A 19,421-nucleotide genomic window follows, 5' to 3' on the forward strand; every position below is an offset into this window, starting at 1 on the left:
GATATGTATGAGATCACTAAACTTAGGAATCTTGATGCAACCTGGCTTTTGCTTCTTAGTATGTCGATGTTTTATAAGCATTTATCACAGTAGAGGTGATTAATGTAGTTCCCAACATGCCTGTTTGGGAGTTTGTACACAACTTATATCCCCAATCTTGATTGTCTTCCATGTATTTAGTCAGGGAGTTGTTGGATATAAATATTTATATACTGGGTGGTTTTCACATAAGCATTATCCGCTACCTCGAAATCCGTTAACAATGATTTGGGAATAAATTAGGACCTTGTTGAAATCACTATAACATCTAGTGTTTATTAAAAATGCTACTTACTACCTTATCGTTGATTAGTGTAAGACGTACAATATCCCCAAGATCTGGTACTAGGCAAAATCAATCTGCATTAGTCCTAATACTTTCGGAAAAACAGTACAATTAGTTTGGTTTATACTTTCTTGAGTGAGAGGATAAAGGATGAAGATCCTAGTTAGTACACACATATCTTTATCCATTCTAACAAATGGATCCCTGACTATCCTGGCACAGATATTGAGAGCGCAAGACTCACTTTGTAATCTAAGATAGTACCATTATACCCTCTCCCTAGTAATTGACGTTTAGATATGCAGCACGAATTAGCTTCCCATTATATTCTGTAATTGTACAGGTTGATGATGCTTCACCTAGATTTCGACAATGAGCTTCACCCATCCTGACCACCATATAGACGATCTTTAACGAGACGTAGATTCTCAAGCAAAATAACAACCTCTGAGTTCCTTCTAACTTCCTTTGGTCAGTGTCCAAGCAAGACTCCCCAAGTAAGGTCCCACTCATTCTAACTCTCGACTTATTAGTGAATACCCTGAGTAGACAGGAACAGAACAGGCAGTTATTTAAACTTCTTCATGGAATATGAGAACACGGGTTCTACTCAGTGTACGAACAAATCACGTCAAAAATAAGTACAGACTCGTGATAAAGAAAATCTGAACACAGGGTAATAGATAGTAAAGTACCAACCTCTACGAATAATTACTCCAACTAGAGCTAAAAATGATAAATAGATCAAACGCCTCTAGCATGACGATAAGTATAATATACCCCAGTCGGCCTTATGATCATATTGACGTCACTCACTAATAGTCGTACCAACTTTATTCGGATTGTTGTCACATACTATATGTGAGTTATTTTTCCATTTTTCTTGCCCCATCATTATATAAAACTTCTTAAGCACGTTTATTGGTGGGAAGCGTTACAATCTAGTAAGATTGCGTCATTTGAAATAAGTCACACAACTCAGCAGTATGTAGGAACTAGTATATTAATATCCGACAAATAAACGTCGACGTCCGGATTATTCGTTAATACTCGCGGAACAGTAGGTCTTTACAGTTCGGTATGTACCACTCCACAACAGTGGTTCAATCATATGATCAGTAGATTAGTTTGACTGTTATCATCTCATTTAGATAAACTGGATAACGATAGATTGGTGCTTTACAACAGTAAGTACTTGTCAGATGAACCAATCGGATGCTAGACAGTTTTTTAACGGTTAATATCAGGTTACTGTATACCCCTCTATCATGAAGAAATAGAGAAAGTCGTGCGGATGGATGGTAAATTTTCATGGAATAGTTTAGACGTTCGATAGTTATTGCTGTAGAATTTAAGCTCTCAGAAGCTTTTGTTGTATCCAAAGCAGATTAAATTATTAGTAACTCTTAAGTTATTTACGGACTCTTATTACATATATATATATTCTTATTTATAATTATTAAGCAACTAGACTACATATATCTATATCTTTCATCGTAGACTTTCATTTGACTTACTGGCCACTACTATACAATTTGCCATTTTCGATTTATCATCAATCTATCAGTTACAGTTACCTATATTCAAAGCCACTTTCAGTTTTCTTTTGTATAATAATTTTTTTCATTTTATGGTGTGATGCGGTCTGGTCTGTTTGTATATAAAGTAGGTACGTCAGAAATATGTTATTCATATAGTGGCGGCGAATATTATGTTCTGGACTCAACGGACAGGGCTAGGCCAGAAACTACTACAATGTCGAGGACCAATAAAGAGTTGATTCAAAGCTGTTAGTGCTGGTTGATGTGTCATTGGTTTAGCACATGGACAAGATCATAAAATCCGATATTCAGATAGGCGATTTCGTCACCTTTCTACCTCTAACGATACAGCTGGAAGGTAGTGACCATTTAGTAGGATTCCTAAAAGACTGGATATTCTGATATAACATATGAACCGTTTAAAAAAACTAGTGCCTAGTAACATCTAACGCGAATATTTGAGGGCGTGGTTTAGAATTTGACGTTGTTTGATGTTCCAATTTCCTAAACTCTGTAACACGAGTATAGTTATGATCACTAGTTCTAGAACAGTCCGGAATCGAGCCAAGTTTTGTATATGACCATTAAATGTTATCGTAACTCACAAAAACATCGACTTTTACACTACATGATAACTCGTCAGTTAAATACGCTACCCATTCAAACATTTGCCTTTCTCGTACTATTTAGTTCAAGTTAGAAAAGGTATTAGTATTGCAAGTCCTCAACTAACAGTTTTAAATTCATACTGGTGCTTATCGGAGCTATGTATATATCAGCTTACGAAAGAAAGCCAAACTGTATGTACATTAGTATTATTTGTTTTTATAATATTAAAATACAAAATATGAAAATAATAACTATTCTCCTTCTCGTTGAGCCAACTTCCCATAACCACCTCGTTCGGCGTCATAATCTTTGCGGAATTCATCCCGTACCTATAGTTAGTAAAAAACAGCACATTAGCATACATCGTTTTCTCTTATCAAGACTGACAATTGGTATGAATTTCGACATAAAACTGATGTACAATACCGCCCACATGAACTAAACATTAAGATTTGATTGTAATCAAGAAAAATCACTAGCAGATTGCTTTTAGGCACAAAAATTACATAAAAAAAGTAGTTTCGACTTTAAAGGAGTTTAATACTATTTAGGAACACGGTTAAACAATAAGTTTCAAACTACCGAAAAAGTTTGGTAATCTCATGATGTCCAAGAGTCATACTCCAACTGATATCAGATCGCTATTAAAGCTATTCTTTTCAACTAACCGAAGCATGATACATTACTCGGAGAATTTTATTGATATAATAATAAAAAAGGGGGGTTATTGTTACCAGGGTAAAGAAAGATTTATTACTGTCTCTTTTTGTATACATAGATCTGGTTTCAGACGTTTGATTGCTATTGCTTCGGCAAATTACAAGAGGTTGGAGTTTGATTGTTTGTTAATGACCTTGAAGGACTTCAGTATATCAACTTCATGTCCTGTGTCAAGATGTCTTGCGATGGCACTGCTGGATGTTTTTAATCCATTTAATCTTAAACTTTTCGGAACATGTTCTTTGAATCGGACATAGGCTCACCTTTCTGTTCTACCAATGTAAATTTGTATACACAGTTGGTGGTAACATGAAAGGGATACCTGTCGACCTTTGATTGTGTCAAAGAACATAATGTTTTGGACAGGACAATCAATTTTGCTGCAAGATAAGTTCTTGTCAGTGCAGTTTTTAGTCTGATATTGATTGATCCTGTGACATCGTCACTTTTGAATTGAAGTTGAATAAAAATAGGCTTTTTATTTGCTGTAATTTCTTTGGGTTTTTTTTATCTTCACGTTTGCCGCTCCTTACAAAATAATAGAACGGTTGTCATCACCAACCAAAGTCTTAACAACAAAGGTCATGAACAAAACAGACTATGAAGAAAAAGCCCTAAAACATCTATCTATGGGATCATTTATAAAAGTCGATTCAGAAAATCTTCAGATGTTTAAAAATAAAGTTAGGCCAGAGGAAAGTGAACATCTAAAAGAAATAAAGCCTTTTATTGGCGTTTCCTTATGGCTTATTTCATATCACAAATCCAACATCACATCATGATTTTATGGAATACCGAAGATTCACAAACCTGACATTCCCTTAAGACCCATAGTAGGTTTCACTAATACCCCCACATGTGCTTTATCTAAATATCTGAGCAGTATACTGAAGCCACCTATATAATGTCTTAAAGGATTTATCTTTATTTAAAACAAAGATCACGAAATTATCTATCAACGAGAACGAAACAATGGCAAGCTATGAGGTTGTATCATTATACACTAGTATTCCAATTGATAAATGTCTGGACCTTATTAATGGCTTACTTGGGTATGACAATATCTAGCAGATGTCCATTAGGCATTAGTTCAGTCATGAAATCTTTCGAACTATGCCAAATTTATTTGAAACTATCAAGTTCGACTATGGTATTGATGCCTACAAACGATATTTATAGTAAGAAAGTTTAGCTCGTGTTTTTATTATAGGATCCTATTGATAAGTCTATCTCCAATTATGGATCAGACTGATTAGTAAGCACATCAAATGCATAAATCTTAAAGCCAGACATTAAAAAAATTAAAAAAGACCGGTTAATCGGTCAGTTAGTTTTGAAACTTCACTGAAAAAGTAAATTGAGATAAACTAATAATAAAAATTGGATCTCCTATATTTTCGAAAGATATTTCTTTTCAGCCAATTTAAAATCACTAAATCGTTTTCAGGAACTAGAACACAGGTTAACTTTCTATCCACGAAAATATTTCGTCCCTTGAATTTCCAAACTTTCTTCGCGTCCCTCACATTCTAACACAAGTATTATGCATGCGAAAGGTACGATAAAAGAACACAAGTGTGAAGAAATTTACACTAAATTACTGTGAGTAAAACACTTACCATTTAATTTTACATGACAATGACGAAATTCGCACAGTTACGTACTGCAATATATCATCCATTAGATAAATGAATATAAACGTCTGAAGACAAATCTGAGGCTGAAGAAACTATAAGAATCTTAGACAACCTACAGACGCACGGCATCCGTGTCAATCTGAAGTCAACCGTCATGTTGACAAAGTTAAGATATAAACCAACAGGAAAAGGTCAAACATATGTTCATAAGTCAACTTTATAAAATGGTTAGCATAAATGAAGATCATCAAAATAAACTGATCTTCAATTTGTGCAGAACTTTTGAGAGCTTTACTCTTTTTGAGGCTTGAGTTGCTTATGATGTTATTGATGTAATTATTTCTTCATTTCCTATCATAATGTGAAATTTAGCAAATGGGAGATGTACATTTTCTTGAGGATCTAAGGTTTTAACGTCTAGTAGTACCTAACTAGCTTACAAGGCCTAAAAGTATGTAGTTAGTACGATTACGTATAATAACGAGAAATCAAGCCTTTTACCTGTCCACCACTTCTTCCCCGGCCATACTGTCTTCCTTCCTCAAAACCCGCATCCCAGTCTGTGCGAATTATTCGATCATCTAATCGGGTTTTGTTAATGTATCTCATGGCCATTTCTGCACCGTCCCGTGTACAATATTCCACAAAACAAAACCCACATGGAGTTTTATCAAATCTGTGTAAGCCCATAATAACGCGCTTGATTTCGCCGGCTCGGCTAAATAGTTCCCAGATTTGTTCTTCACGAGTATAGAAAGACAAATTCCCGATGTATAAAGTGGTCGTTTCTTTTAGACACTGAGATAATTCCCGTGGAGTAAACTGAAATTAAATTGTAGTGAGGGTTATAATATAGTCATTCTTTTTAGTACAACAGCACGACAGCTTAGACATGTAACCATGAGATAATAGTGAGTAAATTATAAGAATATCATGCCATCGATTATTAAGGCATGGGTTAGAATTTCATTCAAACTGCTCCAGTTTGGAGAGCAGTGTGATTACCTCTCATAAAAAGTAATTTAAAGGCAATTTTAAGAAACCTATGATTGGTGCACGAATCACATTGTTAAAATCACGGCAGCACATGACTTAGCTTTTTAGCTATTAGCCTTTTATTTATTCTTCTCAGTGACTTTCACTGCCATCCTACAGCTAACCGTTGCAATGCTAACAAAATGGTTTCATCTAGTCGTGGGGATGATTAGATCCTAAATACCTCGTATTTTAGCTGAGTAGTGGTGCAGTCCATTGAGACACATCAACGCAGAAATTGTTGACTTGAAGGTGATATACCGACAAAACTTTTATTACAGATCGTCTGACGTTTATAGAGATAGCTCTAAAATCTACCTACATGAATATATATATATATATATATATATATATATATATATATATCAAAATGGAGAGTTCGTGGTATGTATACTGAATAGTTTAAATTAAAACAAAATTTAAGCCGACGAACCAAGTTTAACCACGTTAAATAAACACGTTTTCATGGCTTTAAGGAAATAGAGTAAGTTATATGAATAATCTGGTCAACACTAGTTCTATATCCATGTAGGAACGATCTGTTAATATTTTCCAATGAGTTTCTTGAATCTATGAGTACTTCAGTGCTATTATTTTATTCAAGACTTATTTCAGAGTATGTAAATTATATTGTGAATCCGCTTATTTCTCCCTAAATGTCACACACAATAACCACAAAAACTGTTTCCACTTACGAGTGACTACCCTTATTTCGATATAATTTACCAAGAGAACGTTATTTTAAGTTCTTATGTGGGATTTGGGTAATAAACAGTTGTGTAACAAAAAAATCTGAGCTTATAGTTCTGGCATAGCAATGGTGTTCAAAATACTGCGGATTTTTGAGACGCGATGCCTAGGAACTAATTGGTAACATATGATGTATTGCATCTGACCACAGCTGTGACAGTAATTTTACAACTGATAAACGTGATTTCAGCAAGAAGATATTTTTAAAGAACAGATATTTTGTGCCTTCGAAAGATTGCAAGTACGGAAACAATACTAAATACTTTGTTACAATCGGCTGGTATGAAGAAAAATTTGGCATCCCAGCACTTACATCATTCCTTCTGTCACGGTACGGTGATTTATAAAATGAAGCATCTAAAATATCGCACACTGCTTTGTCTCTTGGCATACCGTACCGCGAGATTCGATAAAGGCCAACGACCTGGAAGGTTTCAAACGTCCAATAATTTTGTTATGAGTTTGGATAAACCAACTAATTTCTTTGACCCTTCTTTCTGCCGAAAAAGGACGATTGCCTCAAAAATTAAATAAACGAATTGATCAGTTGTTAACGTATGCCAATTATCTACACTGTCATGAGTTTGTGTTTAAGATGCCACAGGTATTCGGAGTTTGACAACGCTTTAACCAGTAACACCTAATATGAAGCGTACCCAGCAAGTGAAATCAAAAGAAAAAAAACGAGGAGGTTAGGGGATACATTTGATAGCCTATCAATATATCGAGGATCGTCTGATCTAATCTGGCTAGCGATTGCAGGGGTTGTTGAGCACGGCGTTCCCACTCGTGATCTGGTGCGGATGCATGACCGAGCGTCTTCAGCTAGATGAGTCCAATAAAACTGATGTGGTCAGCATCCAATGTCGAAAACTTACAGAGCTATTTATTTTGGGGATTTATATACCGCTACAGCACAAACTGATTGATTTCTTTGATCTTATTTTTTATTGTTTCGACACCGATCCGTGTATTCGATAATGTCTGGTCACTCGATTGCATACAGTGTGAAAACACGGAAGTGTAAGAATCAGGCAGGAACCGAGATGATAGTAAGCGGTATTGGAATAAGTTAGTCGTATGGGATACTGACAACAGTGGGTAGACTCTGAGACATGCATCAGTCACATCTAATCCAAGCGGGAGACGGTAGTTCACAATTGAGTACTGTTTCTCCGAATTTTCTCCTGAAGCTATCAACTGAAGCCTCCAATATTGTAGATACCACCACGCAATTAGATCAGCAACGACGAGAGACAGAAATGAGAAAAAAATGGTCTAGAAAAATAGATAAGTGGGATCGATAATCATTATGGTACTGTGACGAGAGTGAAACTAGTGAACTTCACATCGTCTTGTGCAATTATCCATTGTCCCTAGCTGAATGTAATTCGTGGATTAGCACTCAGTAATTAGGTTATCCCTTGAAGTGGATATAGTTACACCGGCTGAGAAAGAACTACAAAAAACACAGGTTTAGAATGTAAGGACGTGAAATTTTGAGGGAGTACCAGGTCTATGATGAGATATCATGTGGTTGCGGTTTCGATCTCCATAGTGTCCTCAGGAAGGATAACTTGTCTTCATATACTGGGCTGTTTGGTTGAAACATGTCCTACCTGTAGTTGTTCTGGGGAAACTGCTTAACCACGCCCGGGTTAAAGAGTAGAATTGAGTGGAGAGCGATCTTGCTAGAAAAAATGCTAACAAAAGAAATTGAACCTTTTAAACTCTACTCTGGAAGTTGATGAACCATTATTTAGGAGAGTTGCGACACCTCGTGGTAAGCCCGAGGCTTTTCAGAAATTACGATACCGATGCCACTTCTAACAACCAAGGGCAAGAATTAATTTAGGTACATAGAATGTCCAGAAAATGTGATAGAGTGGGAGGACTAATCAAACAGCTGTTGAAATAAAGCGATCAAAATTGACGGAATAAGTGGAACCCATTTAACTCAAGATGAACAGAAGGGATTAGATTAGAGAGGGATATCGTTGTACTGTGAACATAAATAATGAGCTGCTTCTCATACGCAAGGAGCCACGCTAATGCTGCCCAAATAAGCTCGAAAAATATTTATATATAAGGATCTCACGTTTCCAGTATCTTCAAAGCATCCTTCAAAATATGGAAGGGGAGATTACACTCAATGTTATCCAGTGTTATGCCCTCACCAATGAAAACAATGAGGACAATAAAGCTCAGCGTTATGACAGGCTGCAGTCGACTGTAGAGAAGTGCGTAGGAAAAGATCTGACCATTGTGATAGGAGACCTAATCGCTCAGGTCGTATTGACATCTTTGGGTATGAAGATACCATGAGACATGGACTAGGAGAAAGGGACAATAATGGTGAGACATTCGCAGGTTTATGAGTATTCAATAAAATGGTTATTGATGGCAAAAACTACATGGGTCTCACCGGATCACAGTAAAGTGAACCAGACCTACCATATCCGCATCAATATAAATTCAAAAGGTCAGCGGAAGACTTGAAAACCAGGAGAGAAACTGACATAGCTTCAGATATTATGGTTGCCAAGATGAAACTGAAACTAAGGAAACATAGGAAAACTGGGGAAACAGCATTATAAAAATTCAATACAACCTTCCATCGAGATACTGACAAACGCAACGAATTCAAGATAGCTCTCTGTTGGGATACTCAGAAAAATATCCCAAAAACAGTTATCCGGTTTAGTCTAACGCTACCCTTGAACGTTAAATGGTGTCATTTCCCTATTGGTCGTTTCCCTACGGATCAATATTTATTTCGCGTGTCATTTTCCTATTGGTCAATATTATTTAACGTGTCATCTTTCTGTTGGTCAACATTTATAGTAACCCTAACTGCATAAATATGCATTTGTTTGTGAATCATTATTCTGCTGCTCCTGACCCCATAAACGATTTTTCATCTACGGTTCGTGTTCTGATATATTGGAGATTGGGAACAGTATTGGAGTCGAACTCGGATATCTGAAGCTTGTCAATCGTTAGTATTTAGAGTAGCCAACTCGCGATTCACAAAACTCTCAAAAACGAGTTCCATGAGTCACAACATCTGTAACAGCTTAGGTTGGTTGGTTAAGAGTTGACCCCAAACAACCAAGTATATGCCAAAACAGTATTGTTCAAGTATTCATTCACTTCCTTGTTTTGTATAAGCGTTATATTCCCTATTATCTTATATTGAATGTTGAGAGCCTTTGTTTGTCTGAACAGATAATCCCACGCTCCACTGTGACCGCGCTAAGATCGAAATAAAGACCTATTCAATACTTGCCTGGTTTCTTCTATCAATAACACGAGGGTTACTTTAAGGCACGAAATTGGTGAGCCCTTTTTGAACACAAATTTAACCTCATTTCTGTTATTAACATTTTTTTTTACTTAATCGTAAAAGTAGACCTGATTATCCGTAAACTAATTTGGGTATATAACTAGTTTATTCCATATTATCTTAAGTTATTCGTGTTATAGTAGCCACTTTTTGTGCCAACTTTATTGCTACATTTGTCACATACCGCATGTCAGACTCAATTGAAACCCATAATCTGGAGGATTTGTCACCAGTGGAGATAGACACTGTTATGACTACGAAATCCCGACTTCCAGAATTTGATCGTAGTGATCCTGAGTTGTGGTTTGCTCAACTAGAGCATTATTTCACGAGACACAATATCAAATCTGAAGGGATTCGCTATAGAGACTTGTGTTCTATCCTTCCTCCTTCAGTCACCAAAGAAGTCCGTGACTTGATTTTAAGTCTACCATCACCACAACCATACACCATCTTAAGACGAGAGATAATGAACCGTTTATCATTATCAGATAGTCAAAGAATCCAAAGACTTTTTCAAGGTGAAACACTAGGTGATCGGTCGCCGTCACAGTTTTTACGTCACCTCCAAGTCTTAGTGGGTGATAACACAGTGGGTGAAGCAGTCCCAAAACAAGGATGGATACAAGCTCTCCCATGCTACGTCCAACACTGTTTGGATGCACAATATCCTGAAACCTCATTATCTCATTTAGCGCGTATAGCCGACAGAATAATGGAAAGAGGTCCTCCAACTGAATCAGGCACAATAAATCACACACAAAAAGTAGAATCAGCAAAAGACCCCGTAATAGAAGGACTCATTGAGAGTGTTAAGAGTCTCACTGAGGCTGTCATCAGAATGCAAATGGGTCATAGAAACAGGAGCAGGTCACCACAACGACCACGAGCCAAGTCACAAAACAGGTCACAAATGTCCAAACAATCTGGGCAGTTTTGCTGGTACCACTGGAAGTTTGGTGTCAACTCAACCAAGTGCATGCAACCATTCGCCTGGCCTAAGCATAATTCTAAGACAGCGGGAAACGAGGAACCCCTCCCCAAGTCGCCGCGACTGAGGAGGGACGCCCAAACAGTCGCTTGTTTTATGTTAGAGACAGAAACTCTGGTTTGAATTTCTTGGTGGATACTGGCGCTGCTCTTAGCATTATCCCTCAAAATAAAACTGAGATTAGTCGAGAAACATCATCAATTACACTTCAAGCTGCAAATAAAACTAAAATCGCGACATTTGGGCAGAAAACTTTAACCCTAGATTTGGGGTTCAGGAGGCAATTCCCTTGGGTTTTCACGGTAGCCGACTTAGATCTGGCAATACTGGGGATGGACTTTCTAGAGAGATACGAATTTCTAGTTGACACCAAGAAACGGCGATTAACACTAAAAGAAACTTCGTATTACACAAAAGGCAAAGAAAGTCACATCAACTCTCTTAACTTGATTCAAACTCCCCCAGTAACAACGGCGAAATTCCAAGATATACTCGCGGAATTTTCAAACTTAACTAAACCAAACCCACAGCCTTCTAAAGACAAACTAAAAGTGAGTCACACTATCAAAACCGAAGGTGCACCGGTGTTTGCAAAACCCAGGAGACTAGCACCAGATAAGCTCAAAATCGTTAGGGCCGAGTTTGATTATATGCTACAATTGGGTATTATCCGTCCCTCTGATAGTCAATGGGCATCCCCTTTGCATATGGTCCCAAAGAAGAATGAAGGTGACTGGCGACCGTGCGGGGATTACAGAGCCCTAAACCGTCAAACCGTACCAGATAGGTACCCAATACCTCATATCCAAGATTTCACAAACGGTTTACAGGGTATGAACATATTCACTAAAATTGATTTAGTCAGGGCATATCACAATATCCCGGTGGCTGATGAAGATATTCCCAAGACAGCTATTACTACACCCTTTGGCTTATTCGAGTTTGTACGCATGCCATTCGGCCTGAGAAATGCGGCACAGACATTTCAAAGATTCATAGATAACCTACTTCGAGATATGCCATTTGCGCAGGGGTATATAGACGACTTGTTAATTGCCAGCCCCGATTTGCAATCACACGAACAGCATGTACAAGCGGTGTTGAAAAGACTGGATGAACATGGAATAAACATACATCAAAGTAAGTGTGTTTTCGGTGTTCAAACTTTAGAATTTCTCGGTCACACAATAAGCCCAGAAGGGATTAAACCTATCAAAAAAGAAATGGATACCATCAAACAATACCCCGTGCCTAGTTCTCTAACACAACTGAGAAGTTTTCTAGGTCTAATTAACTTTTATCGCAGATTCATACCAGGTTGTGCACAATTAATGCAACCTTTGACAGATTCACTTAAAGGAAAACCAAAAGAATTCAAACTGTCTTCTGACGCCATCGAAGCTATTAAACAGCTTAAAGATAAACTGGCTCACGCAACTACGTTGATATATCCGAATTCTCTTTCCCCACTTGCTTTGATGGTGGATGCTCCAGATAAAGCAGTAGGCGGTACCCTTAACCAACTGGTTAAAAACGCCTGGAAACCAATTGCTTTCTTCTCGAAAAGACTCGCTCCAGCCGAAACAAGGTATTCTACCTTCGGGCGAAAACTTCTTGCAATCTACCTGACCATTAAACACTTCCGACACATGTAAGAAGGTAGGGAATTTATAGTCTTTACGGATCACAAACCTCTGACGAATGCATTAAAAGCGAGGGCCGATAAATACTCACCTTGAGAAGTCCGACACCTTGACTACATATCACAGTTCACAAGCGATATCCGATATGTCAAAGGTCAGGACAATCAGGCGGCAGATGCTTTATCCAGACTAGAAATGAACGTGCTACAGCAGTCTACAGTAAACTTCGAAACGTTGAGACACGAACAAGAGCAGGACCTAGAATTACAAAACCTACTTAAAACAAACAATTTAAGTCTTAATTTAAAACAATTCCCATCACCTATCGATGGTATTCTAATTTATTGTGACACGACCAAGGCAATGCCGCGACCTTTCGTTCCCAAAAATATGCGAAAGTTGATATATAATAACTTTCATTCTTCGTCTCATCTTGGCGCAAAAGCTTCAACAAAACTAATCAATGCCAGATATATATGGCCGAATTTACAGAAGGATGTACACAAATGGGTTAGAGTGTTCAGCATGTCAACAATCAAAGATTAATCGTCACACAAATTCACCCATAGGTGTTTTCTCGCAACCAGATGCACGTTTTGCCCGTGTGCATATCGACTTGGTAGGTCCTTTACCACGTTCAAACGGTTTCAATTATCTTTTTACATGCATAGATCGATTTACCAGATTCCCTATAGCCATTCCGATAGCGGACATCACAGCGGAAACAGTAGCCAAAGTTTTCATGCAGAACTGGGTAACCATTTTTGGTACACCCATAACAATAACGACGGATAGAGGAGTGCAATTCAAATCCGAACTATTTAATAACTTGGCTAAACTTCTAGGCTCCAATAGGATACGCTGCACTGCATATTACCCGCAGGCTAATTGGATGGTAGAACGTTTTCACCGTCAGCTAAAAACCGCCCTTATATCTCACTCAAACCCCAATCAGTGGACAGAATTCCTACCGTTAGTTATGTTGGGAATACGAACATCTGTCAAAACTGACGCACAGTGTTCAGCTGCGGAACTGGTTTTCGGAACAACTCTGAGACTACCAGGTGAATTTATTAACCCTAATACTAACAGTCAAATCTTAATTCAAAAAATTATGTAGATCAACTACGGGACCACATATCTAAAATTAAGCCGATTAATACTCGTGAACAATCGCGCGCCGTATATATACCTAAAGACCTAAGCAATTGCACGCACGTCTGGATAAGATGTGACAAATTAAAAGCACCACTCAGTCCTCCATTTGAAGGTCCTTTCAAAGTCGTCTCAAGAAAATCTAAATATTTCGTGATAGAAAAACATGGAAACATCGACACAGTAAGTATTGATAGGCTAAAGCCGGCTTATCTAGATCATGAACCACCATACGTGTTGTTAGATCGTTTAACTGACAAATCCATCACGGAATCGAAATGTAAAGATAATAAATCTTTACAAATGACTAAAACGGTTCGCTGGGCACATCCAATTAGTCAGTCAAGGATGTTGACAGTTTCGGCTGCAGGATAAAATCTAACCACGCAGCTAATCACACCCTGCATCTACTTAAAAATATTTTTTTTCCTCATTCCGTCTCACCGACAACTCCCCAGACCTTTTACCTTTGATATATACGTGTTATGTTAAATATTTTTTTAAAATACTGGACACATAAGCTAGGTATTCCGAAACGATCGCTGAGGATTTTAATCACACTCATACAACTAACACTGGCAAATACAACGAATTCAAAAAGCAACCCAGGCGAGTTTTATAATTTCTTTTTCTGGTTGATTAACTATGTTGGCTGTACTTCTTATATATTTATATACATTTTTCACGTAGACTGGCTATACATATATACCATATGAACTACTTCTAAAAGTTTTCGTTTGAGGATATGTTTAGTAGCTTGATACGATTAATACTACCATTAATAAGTAGTTTTCTAGACAAAACATTTTGGATTAAACCGTGGTCAAGTACTTATTAAAGTTCTCATCATTTTTTTTCATGTTTAGGAAACTTACGTAATGACTTAACCAGTTTCCCTGCAGCATGCTTTTTAGTGTGATCATATAACCCATCTTTATTGGCAATATTCAGATTTTTTTAAATTTCTGACATTTAAGAATCAATAACCGTGAAGATATAGTACAGTGCGTTACTGTAAGGTTACTATGTCAGCCGCATTCATTCCACATACCTAATTTTAAACACAACTTATAAGGGAACTGTTTAGTAATCATAACATTGAACTGACAATATGAATATCACGACTATGCTAACGTTAAACCAATTATTATTAGTGGCCCAAACAAAGTCCTGGAACTTAACATTAGCGTTATAAAAAAGACATTTTATGTCAATAACTGATATATATATATATATATATATTCGTTGGTTTAAATATAACGTAAAATGGAAATTTACTAAACTTGTAGTTTTTTTTCTATAGTGATAATATTCATGTAAACAAAGAACTTATACTTTTCCAATATGGCACTTTGATATATCAATCTGTCCTCTTGTCATTTTTCCTCTCATATGTGCGTGACTTACGGGCAACAAACATCCTATTGAAGGTGGGTCTGGTGAACAAAAACGCAGGCCCCACAGGCACTCGAACCTCTGCCCTCCTGAATGCTAGACCACGTGCTTAGCCGTTAAGCCACATCAGACCACGGAGGAAGTGACTTCAATATTTCCTTACACCAATTAATCACTCATAATACTAATGAGTAATAGGACTTACACACTTCTGAAGTGCAAACCAATTCGTTACTTGGATGAATTGACGATATATTGCTGCAATATATCATGCATACCTAAATCAAACAAGAAAAGGGTATTTGACACAACTGTACTTGATCCGCATACTGTACACAATTTTTTGCTTCTTAACCGTATATTCTTTTCCGTTTCGTGGAGTATTCTGATGCACCCTTGGTTACGCACCTAGTTGTAAAACGTGGTCATCACAGGCTCAAGGTCACGCGTTTGATCGATTTTGTTAAAGAGTCCAACTTCTAGTAAGCTCACCCTTTTACATATATGCATTACAAAAGAGTATTTTTTTGTTTTCATGGTTTTTCGTGCACAAGATATCTACACTATGTCTATTCTCTTCCAGAATACCAATCCGTTCTGGAGACCAAGCACTTGCATGGAACCGAACAATTATCAATTACATTTATGTATTTCCATTTTGTATCTTATTATTTTATGCAGGCAGTGGAGCAGTTCTTCAGGTTTGCTTGATTTTCACCATAACCTTTGAAGTAGATTCTTCTTTACTTTTTACTTGAGGGCGACTCAAGAGGCAGGTGAGTAAACACCTGATAGCCGGTCTGAGCACGGAAAAATCGTACCTCACCAACATGGTGTTGGGTAGCCCGCTCGCGGCACTTCCTCAGATATTCTTGTTCCACATTCTCACACTTTCTCTTGAAAGCACGCAGCAAACCGTCGTCGATAGTTGTAGAAGAAATCACATGCTACAAAATAAGATGACAAGCTAGTAAAGAAGAGACATCCATAGACTCTCGTTGACAGCGTCAGTCGTCACTGATTGTAAGTCAAACAGTGAGGGAGTTGATAATTTTCCCTTGGGATGAGAAATAGAACTAAGGTGTTTTCAATAGTTAGGTTAATCGAACTGACGTTCCTACGGAAGTCGATTCTAGGGGGAAGCTAATGTAACAGCTTAGGTTGGTTGGTTAAGAGTTGACCCCAAACAACCAAGTATATGCCAAAACAGTATTGTTCAAGTATTCATTCACTTCCTTGTTTTGTATAAGCGTTATATTCCCTATTATCTTATATTGAATGTTGAGAGCCTTTGTTTGTCTGAACAGATAATCCCACGCTCCACTGTGACCGCGCTAAGATCGAAATAAAGACCTATTCAATACTTGTCTGGTTTCTTCTATCAATAACATGAGGGTTACTTTAAGGCACGAAACATCTACGAGAAGACGGAACCTGAAATGATTTCTTTAAGACACCTGTTTAACAGTGAGCTGTTTGTGAATAAACATGGGAAGAAAAAATTATTATGAAGGACAACTAGGAAGAGATCAAATAAGCAATGACTTCGATGTTTCAAGGCGCGTCAGGCCCCAAGAAGCACCAGCGCAAAGAATAGAGCTCTATTAATGTCCTATGTAATATTCAAGACAGCGATTAACATTAGTTGAAGAAGAGCACAGAAAGCTAAGGTACACGGGTAGTCACAGATGTAGACAAGATAGTGGAGAAGTGCATTAGAGCTAGCAAGCTAAAATACGTATAAGAAATTGTAGAATCATGGTCTAGTTTGATATTAGTACTACTATAATAAAAGACATAATTCGGAAATTGTAGATTTGTTATGATGTGATTTTTAATCTATAAGATCTTATGTGGACATCCCATCATTGTCTAAACTGACTCGTCTGGTCGTGATCGTCAGCAGTACGACGTCTATAATTTCCGAAAAAAAACATATGAGCTTGGAAGAGAGCAATATATGTGATGGAAAAACCAGGAAGTTATGAAGGGTGACCACACGAGCATGACCGAACCATGCCATTTCGATTCATTGTCAATGCAATCACTCTTGCTGACTTTCTCTCCGTCTTAAATGTTGAATATGATTTCTCTCATTCTTTTCATGTACACATTCGAGGCTCATATGGTTGGAACTAACAATAATACTAATATTATGGGACCATCTTCGACGTAAAGACGTACCTGGAAAGATCTATCTTATCGAACAGGATTCTTACAACAGACTACACTATAAAACCATTCATGGAGGGCAACTCAAAGGTGCACTCCACGCGAAACCAATGTCAGAAAAGGCTACCTAAATTTCCTTTTTCTATTCCGACTGTTGACTGGATTATGAAGACCGTCAAGTCTGGAGAAAAGCATGGAATTCAGTAGACAGCATGAGTGCAACCAAACAGTTTGGATTTTGCAGATGACCTGGCTCTTTCGTCCCTTACACAGCCACAAATGTGTATCAAAACAGTCAACGTTGTAGCAGCCTCTGAAGAAGTAGACGTCAACATATAAAAGGGCAAAAGCAAGATCCTCAAATACAGCACGGAGAACACCAGCCCAATCACATTTGATAGAGATACCCTGGATGACGTGATAATGTTCAGATAACTGGACGGCATCGTCGAGGGACAAGAAGAGTCTGATGCTTAGATGGTGGTCGGAGGTAGTCAACAGGAAACCCTGGGCCCGGGTTTCGTACTACTTGGCACTCGTCAGCAACGTGTACCTGTAATCTTGAGGGAACTGGTGCTCCCTGGCGGATTCGATCTCGTGTCACCCAGCTTCACAGTCAGAGACGTTACCACTGAGCTATCCGAGCCGTGACTAACCTCCTGTAGGACTGAGATGTAATCACAATTGATTGATCACTGGGTGGTGATCAATGTCATGCTTGTCTAGTCCTTATCAGTGCAGATCGAATGCTATCTATCATGTTGCAACGTGACAATGTGATCAATCAATTGTGATTACATCTCAGTCCTACAGGAGGTTGGTCACGGCTCGGATAGCTCAGTGGTAACGTCTCTGACTGTGAAGCTGGGTGACACGAGATCGAAACCGCCAGAGAGCACCAGTTCCCTCAAGATTACAGGTACACGTTGCTGACGAGTGCCAAGTAGCACGAAACCTGGGTCCAGGGTTTCCTGTTGACTACCTCCAACTGCAATCTAAATATCAATACATAGTGCCCGCAGTGTCGAGTCACTTAGACTGGTGGCCACATTGCAACATGATCGATAGCATTCGATCACACCCGCAATGTCTGATTGCATGTGCCATAAAAACACATAGGAAAATTTATCTGCACATGTATTTCCAGTTGACCAATCCCCTGTCCCATTTTCAAACATTTCATTTCTTTTGTTGTTGACTGTGTCTACGAATATTTTACTTCCCTTTTGATTTTTTTGCAATGGTTACTGACGTGTTATCTACGGTTTTAAAACTATTTTTAACTCTTGGATGCTATTATGGCTTCGACAACTGTTTCACTCCTGTTCTACTCATAGGTTTTAAAGTCCTGAAAGCCTCCTTACATATTTGATTTTCTAGTTATCAGCAAAGTTTATTATTCTGAACGGTTGATTGCCGATTCAGATCCATTTCATTGATGGCGATTTTGTTTTTTGAACATACTGTCCCAGGGTTGTTAGGAATTTTTTTGCTGGTCGCCCGATAAGTATTACATACTCTCTGTATTACTGGCTTACTGTTTCGTCATTAATTTTACAAGTTTGTTGTTATTACAGGAAACATATCTTCTAAAAATATATAAAGCTTATTTAGTTGACTACACTTCTCCATTTAGTAGGACTCATATACATTGTTTTGTGCAGCTTTTCAAGTTGCTATTCGGAATTTGACATCTAACTGAGGGACATTACTTCATTCTTCTTAATCCAGGTCTCGATGCATTATCGGAAACTTGGGATTTCATAACATCTGAAAAACAATTCTATCAAAGTCTCACTACTGTAGTCTTCGGGGTAGCACACGATGAATTATCATTAAAGTTTGAACAGTCATAAAGGTCAAGCTTTTCGTTACAAGTCTGCTCTGACAAGAATGCGTCTCCAGATTTAATGGCCTCAGATCCTCTCATAAGGAACTTTGAAGGGGAGGCTACATGACCACATACACAATCGTAGATTATCATCTTTCATCTTTGAGTACATGTTTTAACAGGAGAAGATACCTCTGCACTCATCATGTTATAGGGTTATTATTATCATTTCTAGCATTATGAACACTTCATCTTTTATCATCTTCGTCTA

At 37.8% G+C, this 19,421-nt stretch overlaps 1 protein-coding gene across 1 annotated transcript; it reads right to left on the minus strand.

The window, feature by feature from the left end:
- Window positions 1–2,726: 2,726 nt before the first annotated feature.
- Window positions 2,727–7,280, minus strand: NCBP2 (Nuclear cap-binding protein subunit 2; the record flags this gene model as incomplete). Its single annotated transcript, XM_012942835.3, has 3 exons — window positions 6,931–7,280; window positions 5,334–5,654; window positions 2,727–2,804 (listed from the first exon to the last, which is right to left on the minus strand). The coding sequence occupies exons 1-3, from the start codon at window positions 7,006–7,008 to the stop codon at window positions 2,727–2,729; spliced, it is 477 nt and encodes a 158-aa protein (XP_012798289.1). The 5' UTR covers window positions 7,009–7,280.
- Between the last annotated feature and the right edge of the window lie 12,141 nt (window positions 7,281–19,421).

This window comes from Schistosoma haematobium, chromosome 2 (assembly GCF_000699445.3).
Source record: "Schistosoma haematobium chromosome 2, whole genome shotgun sequence".
In the NCBI taxonomy this organism is placed as follows: Eukaryota; Metazoa; Platyhelminthes; class Trematoda; order Strigeidida; family Schistosomatidae; genus Schistosoma; species Schistosoma haematobium.